This window comes from Hydractinia symbiolongicarpus, chromosome 4 (assembly GCF_029227915.1).
Source record: "Hydractinia symbiolongicarpus strain clone_291-10 chromosome 4, HSymV2.1, whole genome shotgun sequence".
Classification (NCBI taxonomy): domain Eukaryota; kingdom Metazoa; phylum Cnidaria; class Hydrozoa; order Anthoathecata; family Hydractiniidae; genus Hydractinia; species Hydractinia symbiolongicarpus.
The window spans coordinates 19,120,742-19,139,222 of NC_079878.1; the positions used below are offsets into that span (position 1 = coordinate 19,120,742).

The 18,481-nt window shown below is 34.9% G+C and overlaps 1 protein-coding gene across 8 annotated transcripts in view; it reads right to left on the reverse strand.

Moving 5' to 3' along the window:
- The window catches only part of LOC130641657 (OTU domain-containing protein 3-like), a 34,543-nt gene that overhangs the window by 2,697 nt on the left and 13,365 nt on the right, over window positions 1-18,481 (reverse strand). For 7 of the 8 annotated variants that reach the window (XM_057448565.1, XM_057448563.1, XM_057448561.1 and 4 more), the window contains 3 exons: window positions 14,368-14,467; window positions 13,378-13,777; window positions 13,018-13,114 (listed from right to left, as the gene is read on the reverse strand). In XM_057448565.1, coding sequence (XP_057304548.1) covers window positions 13,018-13,114; window positions 13,378-13,777; window positions 14,368-14,467 — 597 coding nt within the window. Of the gene's footprint in view, window positions 1-1,960; window positions 2,797-13,017; window positions 13,115-13,377; window positions 13,778-14,367; window positions 14,468-18,481 lie in introns of those variants that run through there. The other variant, XM_057448566.1, reaches the window with a different exon arrangement.

The following is an 18,481-nucleotide window of genomic DNA, read 5'->3' on the forward strand; positions in this document are numbered from 1 at the left end:
AAACGCCACTTAATGTCTTTCAAACACCGGAACCACAAAATATATATTATAACATGAAAAAGACATGACGAAAAAGCTATCGGATTTTGCGTGCATTAAGACGGATGATTTTATTTTTCAAACTGTTTCCAGGATGTTCCGTTTCACATGTTTCATGGAGGAGGGGGATATTTTTTCTTTGCATTCGAAAGGGATTACCAGCATTTAACACAAATTTAAAATTCCTAGTGTGTCATTTATGACGGTGTGAGTAAAATATATGTTTTTTAGAACTTAACTTCTTTAAATTTTCTACTGTCGCCTCTATATTTTATGTTTAAAGCTTACCTCTCACTTCAAAACAACTTATTCTCATTCAATTTCATTTAATAAAGTAAATCTATTTTTGTATGCAAAATCCGATTCAGTGAGTCTGTCATCTTAATCAAGAGCTCTCGCGTAAGCGGCAAACATTAAAGAATTTGTAAAAATTGAAGTTTAGGTTTTTGACCTTCAATATGTTGCTCGATCCTAAGGTAACTCGCTGACATCATATACGAGAGTATAACGTTTGCAAATCTCATATACCTCCTTTCATTTTAACGGCGAACCCTAAAGCAACGTAATAACATCAAAATCAGATTAAATTCGGAAAACGAAGAAACATGCCAATATGGCGGAGTAAAAATTATCTAAGTGGGAAAAACACAACTTTTAATTTTTTTTTTAATATTTAATTGTTGTTGCAGCATTTATTGCAGGGTTGCGTTTATTTAAGGCGACATTCAAGGGAGAACAGTGTTTATTTAAGGCGACATTCAAGGGAGAACAGTGTTTATTTAAGGCGACATTCAAGGGAGAACAGCGTTTATTTAAGGCAACATTCAAGGGAGAACAGCGTTTATTTAAGGCGACATTCAAGGGAGAATAGTGCTTATTTAAGGCGACATTCAAGGGACAACAGCGTTTATTTAAGGCGACATTCAAGGGAGAACAGTGTTTATTTAAGGCGACATTCAAGGGACAACAGCGTTTATTTAAGGCGACATTCAAGGGACAACAGCGTTTATTTAAGGCGACATTCAAGGGAGAACAGTGTTTATTTAAGGCGACATTCAAGGGACAACAGCGTTTATTTAAGGCGACATTCAAGGGACAACAGCGTTTATTTAAGGCGACATTCAAGGGACAACAGCGTTTATTTAAGGCGACATTCAAGGGAGAACAGTGTTTATTTAAGGCGACATTCAAGGGACAACAGCGTTTATTTAAGGCGACATTCAAGGGACAACAGCGTTTATTTAAGGCGACATTCAAGGGACAACAGCGTTTATTTAAGGCGACATTCAAGGGACAACAGTGTTTATTTAAGGCGACATTCAAGGGACAACAGCGTTTATTTAAGGCGACATTCAAGGGACAACAGCGTTTATTTAAGGCGACATTCAAGGGAGAACAGCGTTTATTTAAGGCGACATTCAAGGGAGAACAGCGTTTATTTAAGGCGACATTCAAGGGAGAACAGCGTTTATTTAAGGCGACATTCAAGGGAGAACAGCGTTTATTTAAGGCGACATTCAAGGGAGAACAGCGTTTATTTAAGGCGACATTCAAGGGAGAACAGCGTTTATTTAAGGCGACATTCAAGGGAGAACAGCGTTTATTTAAGGCGACATTCAAGGGACAACAGCGTTTATTTAAGGCGACATTCAAGGGACAACAGCGTTTATTTAAGGCGACATTCAAGGGAGAACAGTGTTTATTTAAGGCGACATTCAAGGGAGAACAGGGTTTATTTAAGGCGACATTCAAGGGAGAACAGCGTTTATTTAAGGCGACATTCAAGGAAGAATAGTGTTTATTTAAGGCGACATTCAAGGGAGAATAGTGTTTATTTAAGGCGACATTCAAGGAAGAATAGTGTTTATTTAAGGCGACATTCAAGGGAGAATAGTGTTTATTTAAGGCGACATTCAAGGAAGAATAGTGTTTATTTAAGGCGACATTCAAGGGAGAATAGTGTTTATTTAAGGCGACATTCAAGGGAGAACAGTGTTTATTTAAGGCGACATTCAAGGAAGAATAGTGTTTATTTAAGGCAGTCACACTGTGAAGCACAAATCTTCTCAATAACTACGCTCAATTATGACTAAAAAGAAAGTGAACATTTAAAACATGTATGGAATTTAAAGAGAGAGTTATATTTACATGTGATACTTAAAGTACACTTTCGAATGTCCTGTGTTGCGCAAGAAAAAACAACACTAAAATTTTAAAAATAAATCTTTCTCAATTAAACTCATATATAAGAACTTTTTAACTCAAAATCCGCCAAAAAATAAAAACAATTTTAGAAAATTTTAAGAATATGGAAAGCCATGTCAAACAGCTGGGAGGTGGAAAAAAATATATAGGGGGTCGTGAAGACTTGATAAAAAAATTATTTGTTCAAGGTAAACAGTGCAGTCTCTATGAAATTTTAATTGAAAGTAGCCAATCAATGGACGCCCTAAGATCACCACACAAATTTAGCTGACGACACAAAAATCTGACGTCTGAAGTAATTTAGAGTTTCGAGAGTGTAGTCATATTTAAAAGTGTTCTTAAAATCATCAACAAAAAATAGATACCGAGAATAAGTGTGTGATGACATTGAATACAGATACAAGCTTTACTCCAAACATATTCGTGGAGTGCCTCGTTTTGTAATATAACCTCTTTACGAAACGAGAAGTTTCTTTCAAACTGAATTTTTCTGGTCCACCACTTCCACCATTTTTGCAACTTGCGTCCGCAGGCAACCCCTGCCCCCTCCCCCTAAAAATAATAAGTGATACTAGTAAGTAGATTCGAGTTAGACCGGGGGAGAGCGGAGTCAGACCGGGGGAGGGCGGAGGTTTTTCTGAAGAAAAAATTCAATATATTTCGGGCACACTCTATCAATTCACTCAAAGAAATTCAAACATTAGCCAAAAAAGACGGGATTCTTACACAGAGTCATAAAACGAGGCGTTGGCCATTAACTGCGAAAATAATTTTTGAGGAGATCAAAAGAGAAAGTTGGTTATTTTTATATTTTGTGCGGATACATTGAAAAGCAATCGGAAACATAGTCACTGTAGAAAGTTGCTTATTAAAAAGATGTTTCCAAAATGATGCAATTAGCGAAACGGTATCATAAACTTTTGTAAATTAAAAATACATTTAGACCAATAACTTCATCTTCTTTTGCTTAATACACAACGGAAATTGGACAGAGAAACATTTCCTCCTAGTAAATTTAGAAAGAAAAAAAAAAAGAAATTTAATTAAAAATGAGATAGCTAATTAGGTTTTGAAAGTGCCGAATGAAATATATTTAATTGCACGTTGGAATTTTAATCTGTTTCATAAAGATTCGTTGGAAAAGTGGGAGCCATAAGTTGTCATGGAGCCGGAATCCACTGCTGATCGGAAAACGTTGCATAATTCGCAAATCCAGATCACCTGTTTTAGCATGGTAGACTGTGAACTGTAAGTACAACATGCTCAACCTCCAGCTCAGACATGAGCTTCTGAAGATAGGAGTTAAAAGATCTATCTTGACTATGTTAATACTTAATTGATGACATAAATTCGTTGAAATTATCACTCTTCATCGCAGATTATAATAAAAACAATAAAGAAACATTCTGCCTTATTTGTCTTTTTATCGAGCACTTAACTTCACAGGTGGAGAGAAAAAGGATGGTGATCTTAAGTATGTTTTGTTATTAAAAGCCATCAAAGTCAGAAGTTTACATATGGCTTTTCATAGACCGTTTTATGTACGGATCATCACATCATTAAAATAAGTTGAAACGTTCGAACACACAACAGATTATGGGAAACGATGCAAGTACAGAAGTGAAAGGGGATGGCAAGCGCAAGCGGGAAGGAGGTTTATCACGGAGCAGTTCGTTACGCGTAAACAGAACACCAGCGCAACAAAACTTCGCCCTGAGAAAAGACTTTGATGGACCTACTATATCAAGCGTAACATCCAATTTACCGATATTAAAAAGATCAAATACTTTCTCGTCGTCCGGGAGTTTTTCGCGGCCGAACATATATAGTAACAAAACGACCACAGATTTAACGACGTCAATTATCGAAGAGAACAAAAGGTCGGAAATGAACAAATTAAATTCGGATCGTTTAAATGAGATGAGCATAGCTGATGACATTGTTGAGGGCGAGATTAAACACGAAGAATACATTTTACGACAGGATGTTGGCTATAAAACAAATTTAACTTCAACAGAGTTGCGACAAGAAGGGACTACTTCACAAGTGGTTACAACAACGGCGTCTTCCTCACCTTTTCCATCCATCATCACACACGAATCTAACGAAATAACGACAAAAAAATACGAAGAAAAGATAACGCCACCGATTGATCGTCATAGAGCGAATTCTTTAGATTTCACCTTACCTTACAAGTCCCGAGAAAATAAAACATCGGGTGATTGTTCACAAGTCGCTTCGGATATGACGATTAAAAAAAATGTTGATAGTAAAATGTTGTTTAACAAGGAAGAGTCAGTAAGAAAATTAAGTACGTCTGAACGAAGAAAGAAAAATGTTATACGGTCCCAATCAATGAACACACATGGGACGAGACCGAAAGTAACAGTTCATCGTAGCAACTCTGCTGAAAAAGACGACATGTTAATAAAACAAAATAGCAGCGCCCCGACGTCAAATGACGGACGCAGTCGTCGTATATCGGATAGTTGTTTATTAAAAGAGCAACATATCAAGAGGTCCGAACAATTTACTCAGATGTTAAAACAGTATCAACGGCCCGAGCAACGAAATAAAAAGCTTTCTACTTATGGCTTAGGCGTCATCACGGAGACGACGAGAGAAGAAACTGACGGGAAAAAATTCAAATTTCAACATCGACGTGAATACTTTGATTCGTGGTTGAAAGACCAAAGTGATCGTATCAATGAACTGTCGCAGGCTGTAAAAGGAGACAGCGAAAATATTAACAGATTGAGGGCATCATTTCGAGAGAGGGCGTTACGATCTCCGCAAAAAAATTTACTTCCGCGAAGACCAAACTCTGTCAAGTTACCTCGACGCAAGAACAACATGTACGCCCAAAATATCGCCAGCAGTCCCGAAAGCGAAAGCGATGACTCATTTCTGGAGAGTTTACGTCTGAGAAAACAAGAACTTGACCAGAACGGAAACAAAATTCGACCAAAAGATCCTTTAAAAAAACAACTGAGTGACACTTTAATTCTGGTAGATAAATCTTTTAAACCTAAGTATGAACCTATGCCGCGAAAAGACGGCATTAGGTTTTCAAAACCAACGTCGACGAGCTACAATAATGGCGCAAATAACGTCGCTGTCGTTAAGCCAATGTGTTTTCAAAATGACGAGCTCGACAGTGTTAAAGAAACAACACTAATAGCGAATTATGTGACGAGTGTACAGTATCATACGCTGCCGGAAAGTTTGATATGTAACAACTCCACTCTGTTATATATAAGTGACAAACAAAACATACTAGCAGAAGAGAAAAGTTTAGCTAGTCAAAACAAACAACCAGTGGATGGAAAATACATTTGCAGCGATTTAATAAATAAAGAGAGCGATAACTGTGCGTTGAGAAACACAGAATGCAACATTGTGAATCCTTTAAATGAGAAACTATGCTCGAACGTAAACAGAGATAAAAACACGAAAAATGATAATCATGAAATTCATAAACATGAAATTAATAGTCCCAACATTTCCGCAGAAACCGACAACAAATCGCACAATTCTTTTTGCTCGGTCTACCATATCACAGAGTCGCTTTCAAAAGTTATGAGTGATCTTAAAGAACTGAGAAAACAAGACGTTAGGCTAGCGAGACAGCTTATAGGACTTGGAAAATCGATAAAAGAATTCAAACATCAACAATCGTCAAGCGAAGACGATACAGAACCAGAATAATTTATTTGGAGCATAAATTATTTGTGAAAAATTCTTGCAAACGTTTAAAAGTTTTTTTATTTAAATGTGATGAATGTTTTTCTCTCTTGTTTTTTGACGTGAGTTTTGTTGTTCTGGAAGTGCATCCACGCGACAGAATAAAATGGTGACAATGGTAGATTTCATTGAGGAAAACCAAGCATTTCCTTTTTTAGATGCTGTGATCAACAAAAGTTACAGCTGTAATCGAGTTCAAATTAGCCCCTGTAAACAATAGGAAGGCAAAAGGATTTTTGTTTATACTTTCGTCTGCCTTGCTTAAGTCGCTAACAATGCGCAAACAAATAAGGGCCATCAAATTTCACTTAAAATTTATCAGTGAGCACTTGTGCTATCCCTAGTTTTGTCAACTTTACACCAATCTTTCATCATCTTATATCACGTGACTATCACGTGATAACTAGACAAAAAACGACCAGTATTTGTAAAGAGAATTTTACAGACCTCAAGCGTTGTGCCACAAGAAATAAAATCTTATTTGTGACACGAAATTGAAATCCCATTAAATATTTAAAAATGATAGAAGCGCTCAAAATAAAACAAAACATAATAAACGACCTTTATATACATGTTTGTCGGAATTGCGTGTTATTATCAGATTAAAAAAAACGGCCTAAAGTAAATTCACTTATATGGAAGTAGAACTAATGCAGCGTCGTGCTTAGATTACACCGCATTCATATCTTTCTAATTACGATTCAAAACTAAATCCCTGATACTCCCCATGCATGAAACAAAAAAGGAGATTAAATATATACACTAAAGCAGAAAAAGATCTTACTCAATATGCTCGTCATAAGGTACTGAGTAATTTGTTTTTATATTTCGTGTGGTTTTTACATGATGTCACAATGGTAAATGTTACATGAAGAATGTAAACAACAGCTCTGCAAGATTACCGTGGCCACATGTTTATAGCATGTTTGCTAAACATGGAAATGCGAAGAAGCTAGTTTGCATTACAGATTGCTTAAGACGCAAACCATCGACATTATATCTATGCTGAAACTACGATCCTGAACAATAGTGCGCGCAAGAGAATAAATTTCTCACAAAATTGACAACAACTGCCCTTTTCGATGTCATTTAATGAAAGAGTTTAAACACTCTAACATCAAAATAAGGAGAAATTGTGCTTTTGTGGAGTGTTGCAGATACAGAGCTACGTCGTGTGCAAAAAATAACATTCAATCGTGATATATATTTAGTGTAAGTCTCCTTCAACTCTCTTCATCTCACTTTTAAGCAAAACACAAATGACTAACATGTTCTTAAATTCTTTTTTAATCCAAACAAAAACACAAAATTTCTCAACATTTCATCAATCTATGTACAGAAAGATGGCTGTGGAGAGAAATTCTTCTCAAATTTCATTGCACAGCTACAGAGAGATCACTGCACAAATGTTACACCACTCCGCTTTGTTGACAAACAACGATATAAAAACTGAAGCTTTCTACTAACTAAAAACTATGACAACTATGCGAGTAAATAGAAGTATGTAATTTGTAAGAAGCTTTCTTGGATCAGTGGTGATCTATCTTTACAGTATTTCAACAGAAACTAACGGTGAACTACATGTTGTGGCTATCTCTCATATCTTCTTGTGGCTAGTGCTAAATCCAAATATAGACAGAAATCCGTTTTGCAAATCTAAGAATAACATACTCTCGGTTGAAATATTTTTAAAACCCCTGGGAAAAATGTTGCGCGACATTTTTGCGACAATAAGAAAAATTGAACTTATCTTTAAATTTAATTTTCCGAATTACCAATTATATTTGAAATGACGTTGACAAAGTTCGCCAATTTTAACAAACCCTCTCCAAATGTTGTCTTAATTGATTTTTCTACAAATTGATGAAATGAAAACGGATAAAAACGTATATCTTATTTTTATATTTAACGTGACGTACAAAGTCACTTTTTTATTTGACGATTTTCCTAAGTTGATCTTTCTCATAATTAACCAACTCAAATCATTTGTTATTACTCGAAAGCAAAAGTACCCTAAACATTTCGACTTTAGCGAAAAAAATAATCAAAAAATTAAGGTCGTATTAATATTTAATACGAGATCTATTTGTTTTTTATGATTATTTTATGTCCACAAACGAGCCAAGGAACATGCCTGTTAATTAGCAATTAATTGCGCAGTCAGAGTTGTTAAGCAAACATTTTAGGTAATTAAGAAACAATAACGGAAAAGCATAATAGTCGAGAAGATTTGGAATCAACCTCGTCCAACGGATGCCATTATGTTTCGAAAAATGCAATACGGTGGTTTCCAACATGGTGGCCTTTTCTGTGTATCACAAATTTAAATTAAATCTAGACTATATATTGTCAACTTTAATAATGGTCAGTAGTTTCTCCAGGAAATACATTATATGCAGTCCACGGAATACTCTTGTCACTCTCCACCGCGTCTTAAATATATGCAATTTCTACAAGGTCACAAGACAATGTGTAAACAACAAATGCTGTCTATAACTTGTGATCTACTGCTAATGAAAACAAAAACAGGCATTGATGACTTTATCTCTATTTATACGAGGATGACGAATTAAATGTTTATCACTTGGACTTTTTGTTAGATAATGACGAGGGGCGGTCCACGTGTAAAAGTGAAGAATTGCAGTGTAAAAAGGATTACCAAATATGTTACTTTCATTTTTAATGTTTGCCGTATTTTTCTTTTACAGCGAAGGTTCTACAGAAATTACGTACAAGTTCTTTCCAATAAGCGTCTTTTAAAATTTAGAAACATTTAGAACAAATGTCCCAGCTTAAAGCTTACCTCCCACTTCAAAAAAAGTTCATCTTATTCTGTTTATATTATGTTGAGAATTTGTAATTTAACATTTATTAAGTAAAATTTGAAATAATAAAGCTAATATAAAGCCACATTTTCTTGTGTTTACAGCATGCTTCCTTCTCGAAAGCCGCCATTTTTTGATAATCTTTTTTTCGGATTAAACCCAGTTTGACGTCATCTCCCGGATGGCAAAAAAAGACCCCCTGAACATGTTGCCGCAAAACAATAACTCAGAGAAAAAGAAGAGGAGTAAATTGTTGCAACTAAGATTAATTTTGTTAATAATTATAAATTGTGTTTTTGTGCTATGGCTTTTTGTAATAAGAATAATAGAAGTAGCGCTGGAAAGCATTCCTTTGCCAGTCTTCCAACAGACAAGAAAAAACGAGCTGCGTGTACTCATTAACAGAGTCTATACGCTTTTAAAGTCGAGTTTTAATCACTAGAATGTTTTGATCAACGTTGGCAAAAAAGACTTTGGCAATTCTAAATCTCTGTCTACTTGTCTTTGCATTAGGCCATATGAAAATTCTGGTATAGGTGCTCGCTCTTCTACGTTGCGTCTAAGACTTTTCTATTATATTGTGGTACACTAGGCAGGGGATTTACGGGATTTTATTTTGTTCTGCGCGCGTTGTTGATTCTTCTTTCTTTTTTTTTCTTTTTTCCTTTCTTATATTAATCTATTTTAATTTATTTTTCGTGTCGCGTTTCATTCTCATATCAAAGAACGCTATAGACCCTGGGATCGAGGTTGCTTGATTTGTTATTATAATAAGCCCAGGGTTGTGTTTTTGCACCCGTTCTTTCTATCTTTACTTCCGAATGGTCGTGATTATTAACGCTGCCAATAGTCTAGTCATAAAATGAAGTTTTCTGCAAATCTTCTAAATTAAAAACACTTTCCGAGTCTAACTCTTCTAACCAACACAAACTCTTAGGGATCACAGCGCGGCATTTTTCGAAAGAGTAAAATAAAATGTCGCCCGCCATGGTTTGCTCTGATAGCCCTAAATAGCTTCTTTTTCACTTTAAAATATACTTTCCGGCGCCGCGACCCGTCTCCTGTACACAAGTCAGTAAGAGCCAATCTCGTTCTGAGAGCATCGGAATAGCTAAAAAGGCCACGGTTTACTACTAAGCTATTGCTTCCACTGCCATTCTCATCCTCATACCAGCTTTCCCAGCTAGAGTGTGATTCACTGTCAGGTTTTGTAGACTTTTTACTGGCCGAAACTTCAAAACTAAGAAAGCCCACAACTTTTTCACGGGAACTCAGTTTTAAAAAGGGGAGTAAAAAACAAGTGTTTACTTATCTTCAGTATATACCTGTTACAAACTCATCTTCAGTACCCGTTACAAATGTTGAAAAAACAACAACCGCTTTGTCATATAAAAAACCGCTTCGTATATAAAAACATGGGCCAACGGCAGAGTCAGCCAAAATATCATCCGGGAGTTGACGTCACAAGCCCTCCCGCGAAGGAATTTATTTACAATCGGGACACAAGATGGCGACTGACACGAAGCTTCTTCTTCAGCTAATATTTTACAACTTCAACAACGAATATCTTGCGAACAAATCAAAATAAGTGCAAAAGAAATTTTTTTTTCGTTATTAGTACAATATTTTGAGTTGATATTCGAATACTTTTTTTAAAGTGGGAGGTAAGCTTTAAGAAGTAAAAAAACAAAGCACAAAATGTGACAAAAAAGACTGCTTATTGAGAGGTTTTAATAATTAACAAGATGCTGTGTAGCTATGAAGCTGTGGAATCAATGTTATAACGAAGCTGTGTTTTTTTGTTACTCTAAGATACACAAAGTCTATTTCTAATCACCGACGTACCGCAAGCCAATAAAAAACTCAAACCCCGCTTGCCTAGCATTTGCAACAGGTGATGCTAGACTAATTACTAAAAATCGTTTTTTTATACTTGTCACAAACACAAGACTGAAATATAATGAAATAAAAAGTTACATCATTTTTGAAAAAATAAGGTTTCTAATAAAAGTTGTACCAGTAAAATCATGTTTTAATAAAACAAAATCCCTGCATAAGAGCTAGTTTATGTCAATAAAGTATGTACGACATCGAGAAAACACTTTAACTTGTATCACAAAAACAGACTATTTGAGCTGGCATTGTTAATACTTATTCATAGCATAATTAATCAAAAATGAGCTTTTGGTGCTTGTTTTACAGAGGAAAAATTAAACAGGCTGGCAAAATTGTAGAACCAATCCTGTTTAGTTACTGAGCCGCAAGTTCAATAATAATATGCGTATTTTATTCAAACTGGTGCAGAAAATTTCTGCGAATCTGAGCCATTTCAGACTAGTTTCATTGTGATGTGATGTGTTGTATATATTCCCCAGATCTTTTGCGCAAATCGACAGACAAAATAAACATGCAATAAGCCGTAGACCAACCAGCCTATTATAAACTTTAATTTTGAGTGGAGGCATTTTTTGATCTTGAAATTAAAATCTAGTTTTTGCATGCGGATTAATTTACAACATACATCAGTGAAAATATGCTACTAGCCTAACAATTTTTTAACCATAACTAACCAGTCAGGGAGAACTGATACTGAGAACTGATTAGCCTGTAAAGGACAGTTAGTCATTACAGGAAAATTATATGGTACCTAGTAAAATTAGCTGCTTATGCGGCTAATTATACAGTAGAGATCTTATTTGCTTAAATTTCCACACTTCTTTTTGATATCTATCTTCCGATAGTCATATACCTAGTTCCACAGTATGCTTTAATAAAAAACAAAATAAGGACAAGAAACGACTGTGCATGAAAGATATTCATTTTCAAACTAATACCAGCTAATTAAACGTATAATACTGACTTGCTTGCACTACATGGCTTCTTCATAACAAATATGGCTGTTACTGTATAATTAGCCGTATATAGATGAGTTGCGGTGTGATATAGTTGTTTCGATTTTGCGTTTAAAACAATGGACATGTGCACGCATGAAATAATTAAAACCTGATCTGAAAAAGAGAAAATGACTCATTCCAGCTTCTTTTAGATCGTTTATTCCTTGAATCTATAAATTAAAGGAAATAGTCAATTTTCTTTATGTGGTCCTTCTTTTATTGCCTGTAAAGATGCGTGCGCATATACGGAACTTTGTAAACATTCGCAACTCATCTATATAGTGTATGTATAATTAGCTGATTCAATTTATGAATGCTCTTAAAACTACAACGCTAAGTTTCTGGAAAAGCATTGAAATGACGTAGTCAGTCGTAAAAAACATGGGGAAGGCATACTCTACAATATTGACATATTGAAGAATTTAAGCAAAAAAGATCTCCACCGTATTATAGTCATATAAGCGCCGACTAACTATGATGTTACAGGCTAATTGTCAGTTCTCCCTGACTGTTAAATCTATTTTTCTAGATAGTCTGCATTTTATTATCTGTCGATTTTTCAGATTTTATACACACGCGTGGAAATCCCGTCAAAATGTAAACATTGACAGTCGTTTATACCACTAGGATAAAATATTTTATTCTATTGCTGTAAACGTAACACAATAAATTATGGTGTATGGAAAGATACCTTGTTAAGCAGAGTATTGCAGCTAAAATTTGCAAGGTTATTATTACAATATTTAAGCTATATGCCTTCTTACTTTTGTGGCTAGCTACAGGTTGGTAAAAGATAACACAAGAAGTAATAACGATGGATAGCACAAAATGCACTTATACCAAACAAAATGAAAAACTTGGGAGAAAAGCACAAAATAGCTACCTAGCTAGCTGTCTGTCTATTGCTCTCAACTGACACTGACTACGTTAGCTAGCCTGCTATATACTTCAGTTATAGCTAAAATAATAAAAATGATTTTACTAAGATTTACATGGATGTGATGGTATTTTGATTAGCACATAGAAGTATAGAAAACATACAACGTATTTGCAAGACAAAAAGGTCGAAAACAGATCTTTTCCAAACCTGACCTATGCAACTTTTAAATAGCAGATTAAATGTCAATTTTACTAACCACGTCCAAGATACGCATATCTTCACTTAAATCCCAGAAGATCAGGATTTTGTGCGAGCTTTCAGCCGAAACTAGAGGCTGTGTGTTCCACAGCTAATGATTAGAACATATTATTTTGAAGTTGTTTTAAAGAAGTATCCGTGAAATAAATTATAAGTAAAAAAGAACAATTACCCGTCTCGTTTAAGCTCAATAACTGCAAAATATAACACAAGGTTGCATCTTGGTTCATCTTATTCTCTACTAAACATTTTCGAATATAATCAGCATCCTATGAAAAACAACATTTCTGAACCAGGGTTGCAGCTTTAGTTTTTCATCAAATTCAAGCAGATTTTAGGTACATTTCAAACAAAGTTGTTACAACTATACTCATACAATACTGGTGACGCCTTTTTATATACCGAACACGTTCGGTAATGGTGTTGATACATGTTCTTATTAACAAATACATGAAGTAACCCTTTTGAGTACCTGTAAAACATTTCTGAATGTTTCAACTTAACATCTGTTATCTGCATGCATCCTACTCACCTGATAACCTGTTTTAATTTGCAACTTTTGTACTGTTTCTTCTACCACTGATTCATCTTCTTTTTCAGTAAAAATACTATTATTCAGGTTGCTATTTATTGAATCACCATTATCAACTATAATTTCTTCAACTTCAACATTAGCGTTGCTCTCACCAACACAGCCGACATTATCACTATCACTGTTGCTGTCGTCATGCCCTCCTTTCTTTCTATGTTTATTCCTCAAATTTGTTGTAACTTCTCCACCAGTATCGCTGGTTTTATATTCTCCACTACGTCGATATCCACCCTCCAACTTTCGAACAGAGGAGTAATGTTGATAGCTATGATAAGCTAGATGAATTTGAACAGAACGCTGTTCATTTGTTCCATCGCTACCGTTAATAACAAAAGTTGGACTAAAAAAGAACTGAAGTAAGCTTAAGAAGAAAACTTGTTACTTGAAACATCTGTGCACAGAAATGAAAATAACAATCACTGAGTATACACAAAGGAACACTGTTATAACATTTGAAGAATCGGACGCAGAGTTTTTTGCTAGTTTAATTTATTATGATCCTGGAAACAAATTTCAGTGAAAGTAACTGACAGATCAATTGTATTGAGGAAGTTAGATAGTGCACTATCATGTTTTGTTTCCCTGAAAATTGAGCAGTGCTATTAGAGACCTACAATCTTGGATTATATTCTCAGAAAATTTTGGTTAAAATATGTTGAGACTAGACAGCTAATTTTGAAGTTCGCCACCACAAGTAAAATAGGTAGACTATTTCTATATTAGATTCACATATTGTGAACTTGTCAAAGTTTAATTGTCAATGTTCAGAGTGGACTTACGATTCAGTATCTCTAAAAATGTGCTTTTTTTGTGGCCATTTTTTACGAATTTCGGGGCCTTCGTGGACCGCGACGTGGATTATTTCGGTGTGCGGGTGTGCTAGAGAATGTGACTAATTGTGCAATATTAGTTTCGAAAGAAGCTACCTACTTGTTGAATTGGTGAATGATAACATCAGCTTTATTATATCTTGCAAATGCCACAATTGAATCATTTCCACCAAATGTACCAAAGGATGACAAATTTTGCACTAAATTATAAAATAATAAAATACCATATTTAGGATGACCACATTTCTAAATCATCATGTTGTTATGACTGTGGAATTTTTTTTATCTTTCTTTACAAATAGGCATTTGGAACAATGTGAAAAATTTTGTGATAATAATTTTTACGATTTTTGATTTGACAATCTTAGAGATTAATTATTGGAACAGAGGCTTAAATTGTATTGTTTTCTCTGAGTAGTAAGTAATAAAAATATAATTATAATTTATGTGGCATAGATACAAATACTCAATAAACTTGAGTAAAAGACTCAAGGGTAGATTTTTATTAAAAAAAAAGGTTTATGAATGTCTTTTCCAAGTCCAAAATAATTTAATGTGTACTGTTTTTAGCTTAGTTAAAAAAGTATCAAATAGTCAAACAGAGAACTTGTACCATTGTCAAATTGATAATAGGAAATAAAATATTTACAAGCTATGATGTGGTCATATTTGCGCCTTTATATATGATAACAACAGGTGGTTATTTACAGTATTGTTACAGCATACACTGGAAACATACAATGGAATACAACGAAAAGCTGCCTCCTATGATTAGTTAAAATACCCTAGTTAATTAGAAAGTGCAGCCTTGTGCTAATCAATTTGGCAAATTTTTAGAAATTTTTATTCAAGGTGATTGATGCTTTTCCTCCTTAAATAGAATTTCCGATATTAAAGTGTCATTGTTCGGAAGGCCAAATAGAGCATTAAGTTACGAAATTTTTTTTGTCTCTTTTTTCTCTGTGTCTTTGATTGTTTTTAATTTTTTACATATTTTTGACAATTTGCTTAATATTTTCTTGCCGTGGTATTGTTGCTGAAGATTAGTGAGATATTTTCTTGTCGTGGTATTGTTGCTGAAGGTTAGTGAGATACTTTCTTGTCGTGGTATTGTTGCTGAAGATTAGTGAGATACTTTCTTGTCGTGGTATTGTTGCTGAAGATTAGTGAGATATTTTCTTGCCGTGGTATTGTTGCTGAAGATTAGTGAGATATTTTCTTGTCGTGGTATTGTTGCTGAAGGTTAGTGAAATATTTTCTTGTCGTGGTATTGTTGCTGAAGGTTAGTCTTAAGCTTGTCGCTAGAGCTGTTTGTTTTTTTGATTTTTTTTTCGATTAAAACCAGTTTGACGTCATCTCTTGGATGGCAAAAAAGGCCCCTTAACCATGTTGCCGCAAAAACCATTTAATGCAACTCAGAGCAAAAGAAAAAGAGTAAATTATTACAACTTTTGGCATCAAGAATAATAGAAATAGCACTAGAAAGCATTTTTTCTTAGCCTCACATACAGGTAAGAAACAACGAGCTACGTGGATTCATTACCAGAGTCGATAGTCTTTTAAAACAAGGTATTCACGTTTCAGTATAGACCCTGCGCAAACTCTCGTATAGGCGTGCGCTCTTCTTTTACATTGCGCTATGCCTAGGGCTTCTTTTTTACACGCTTTTTTTATAGAAGTATAAAAATTCTAACCAAGCTGGTCATAATTATTTGTTATTCAGTTATTATTCTCTATTGTTCTAAACAATAGACCTATAATTTAAATAACTTTAAATCCCAGCCTGATATTCTTGTAAAAAAAATTTGGCAGGAATTTGCGAGCTTATTTTTCTCTACTTGCTATTTCCAGCTTGCCGTATGGTCCAACTGAACCTCTTGGCGTTTGCGTGAAGTTCAAACTCGATCACAGGGAATGTTGTGTTCTTTTGATATAGAAGATAAAAAGCGTACTTGGTATTGTTTTTTTCTTTTTAACACTACTTCATGTTTATTTGTTTTCCATGTCACATGCGTGTTTCACCCTCATATGAAAGAACACCATGGGCCCCTAGGACAAGGTTGCATAAATAAGGCCGCGCCCAGCCCATTACAACTCTGACCAGAAGGTGTTTTAGCTTTGTGTGTTTACTCACCTGGTCGTGATGAACAATGCTGCCGATAATCTAGCCAAAGAAGAAAGTTTTTTATTAACTGTCTTAATGAAAAAAACTGGCTGAATCAAACTGTAAACAACAAAAACTCTGTCTATGTGGGCATTGATGTACATTTTCTACACTTTTGCAGACTTTTTAACTAAAACTGAAAACCCACAACTTTTTCGTGGGGAAAGTAGCAAAACAAGTTATTACTTATCTTCAGTACCTGTTACAAGCTCATCTTCAGTACATACTATAAATATTAAAACACAAAACAAGGGGTCAACGATCGCTCGGTTATAAGGCTAATTCAACGAAATTATTATCTGTGAGTTGACAGTACAAGGCCTCCCGCAAAGGCAATTATTTACATTTGGGACACTAGATGGTGTCGGCCACGAAGCTTCTACCCTAGCTAAAATTTTGCAACTTTAAAGACGAATATCTTGGGAACAAATCAAAAAAGTATAAAAGAATATTGTTTTAGCAATTAGTACAATACTTTGAGTATATTTTAGATTACTCTTTTTCAAGCGGGAGGTAAGCTGTAAACATGCTTAAAGCAACAGGTACAAGAATTGAAACAAAAAAATAAGCATTTTCCTAAATTTTTGCACACTCATACATTAATTGGAAAAAACTTTGAGTTAGTACACATTCTTAATTGTTTAAAGGATTTACAAACAGACATGAATGAGTATAGTGTAGCATAAGTATTATGTGTAATTGTGTTATTGTGATCTATCTCTTATAATAATCTCTTATAATAATACGCTAAGTGTGTCCGTCTGTCTGTGACAGGCAAAGTTGATATCGTCATTTTCCTTTGATGTTGCCGAAAAATGCATGTCTAATATGTCAAATTTTCTGACGTTACGACGCGACGAAAATAACACTACTTTAACGTCAATATCCTATATTAAATTAATGAAGCCATTACAGTGCACCTAAAACTTTGAGGCCAAATAACTTGGAAACGAGGTGGTGACGTCAATGATTTTTCACCGCGTGGGTAACTAGGGACCAACTAGGACCAATTTGGGTAATTTTTCCAAACCTATGTCCCAGAATCCGTTTCGGAATGGACGGGTTGATGACGTCATCGAAAAACCTTCAAATCCTAATATCTCTGCAACCGTTTGTCAAAAACACGCGATCCTATACATTTTCTTGATAAGCGTTTCAAGACCTATACAATAAAGGCAGCAGGTATACAAATTTCTAAAAAAAAAATTTGGGGGGTTTGACTGGCCATTGCTGACATCAGCAAAATGTTAAAACCCTTATGTCTCATTAACTGCTTATCAAAAAGATATGATCATATACATTTTCTTGGTCAGCGTTTTAACATCTGCATAGTACAGGCAACGAATAAACTAAATTTCGCCAAATATTTTTGTAATTGCACTGCTGACGTCAGCAAAAAATCTAAAACAACCTACTTTTCCATTGTCCTTCTGCCTAAGTGGATTTTTCCACGGGCTTTATCGACTAGTCTATATAATAATACGCTAAGTGTGTCTGTGTGTCTGTGACAGGCAAAGTGGATGTCTTCATTTTCCTTTGATGTTGCCGAAAAATGCATGTCTATTATGCTAAATTTTCTGACATTACGGCGCGACGTCAATAACACTACTTTAACGTCAATATCCTATATTAAATTAATGAAGCCATTACAGTGCACCTAAAACTTTGAGGGCAAATAACTTGGAAACGAGGTGGTGACGTCAATGATTTTTCACCGCGTGGGTAACTAGGGACCACCTAGGACCAATTTGGGTGATTTTTCCAAACCTATGTCCCAGAATCCGTTTCGGAATGGACGGGTTGATGACGTCATCAAAAAATCTTCAAACCTTAATATTTCTGAAACTGTTTGTCAAAAGTACATAATCCTATACATTTTCTTGATCAGCCTTTCAAGATCTATACGATGAAGACATTAGATATATAAAATTCTGGAAAAAAATTTTATGTGTGATTGCGGGTCTTTGCTGACATCAGCCAAATTTTCAAACCCTTATATTTCCTTATACGTTCGTCGAAAACCCATGATCCTATACATTTTTCTCATGAG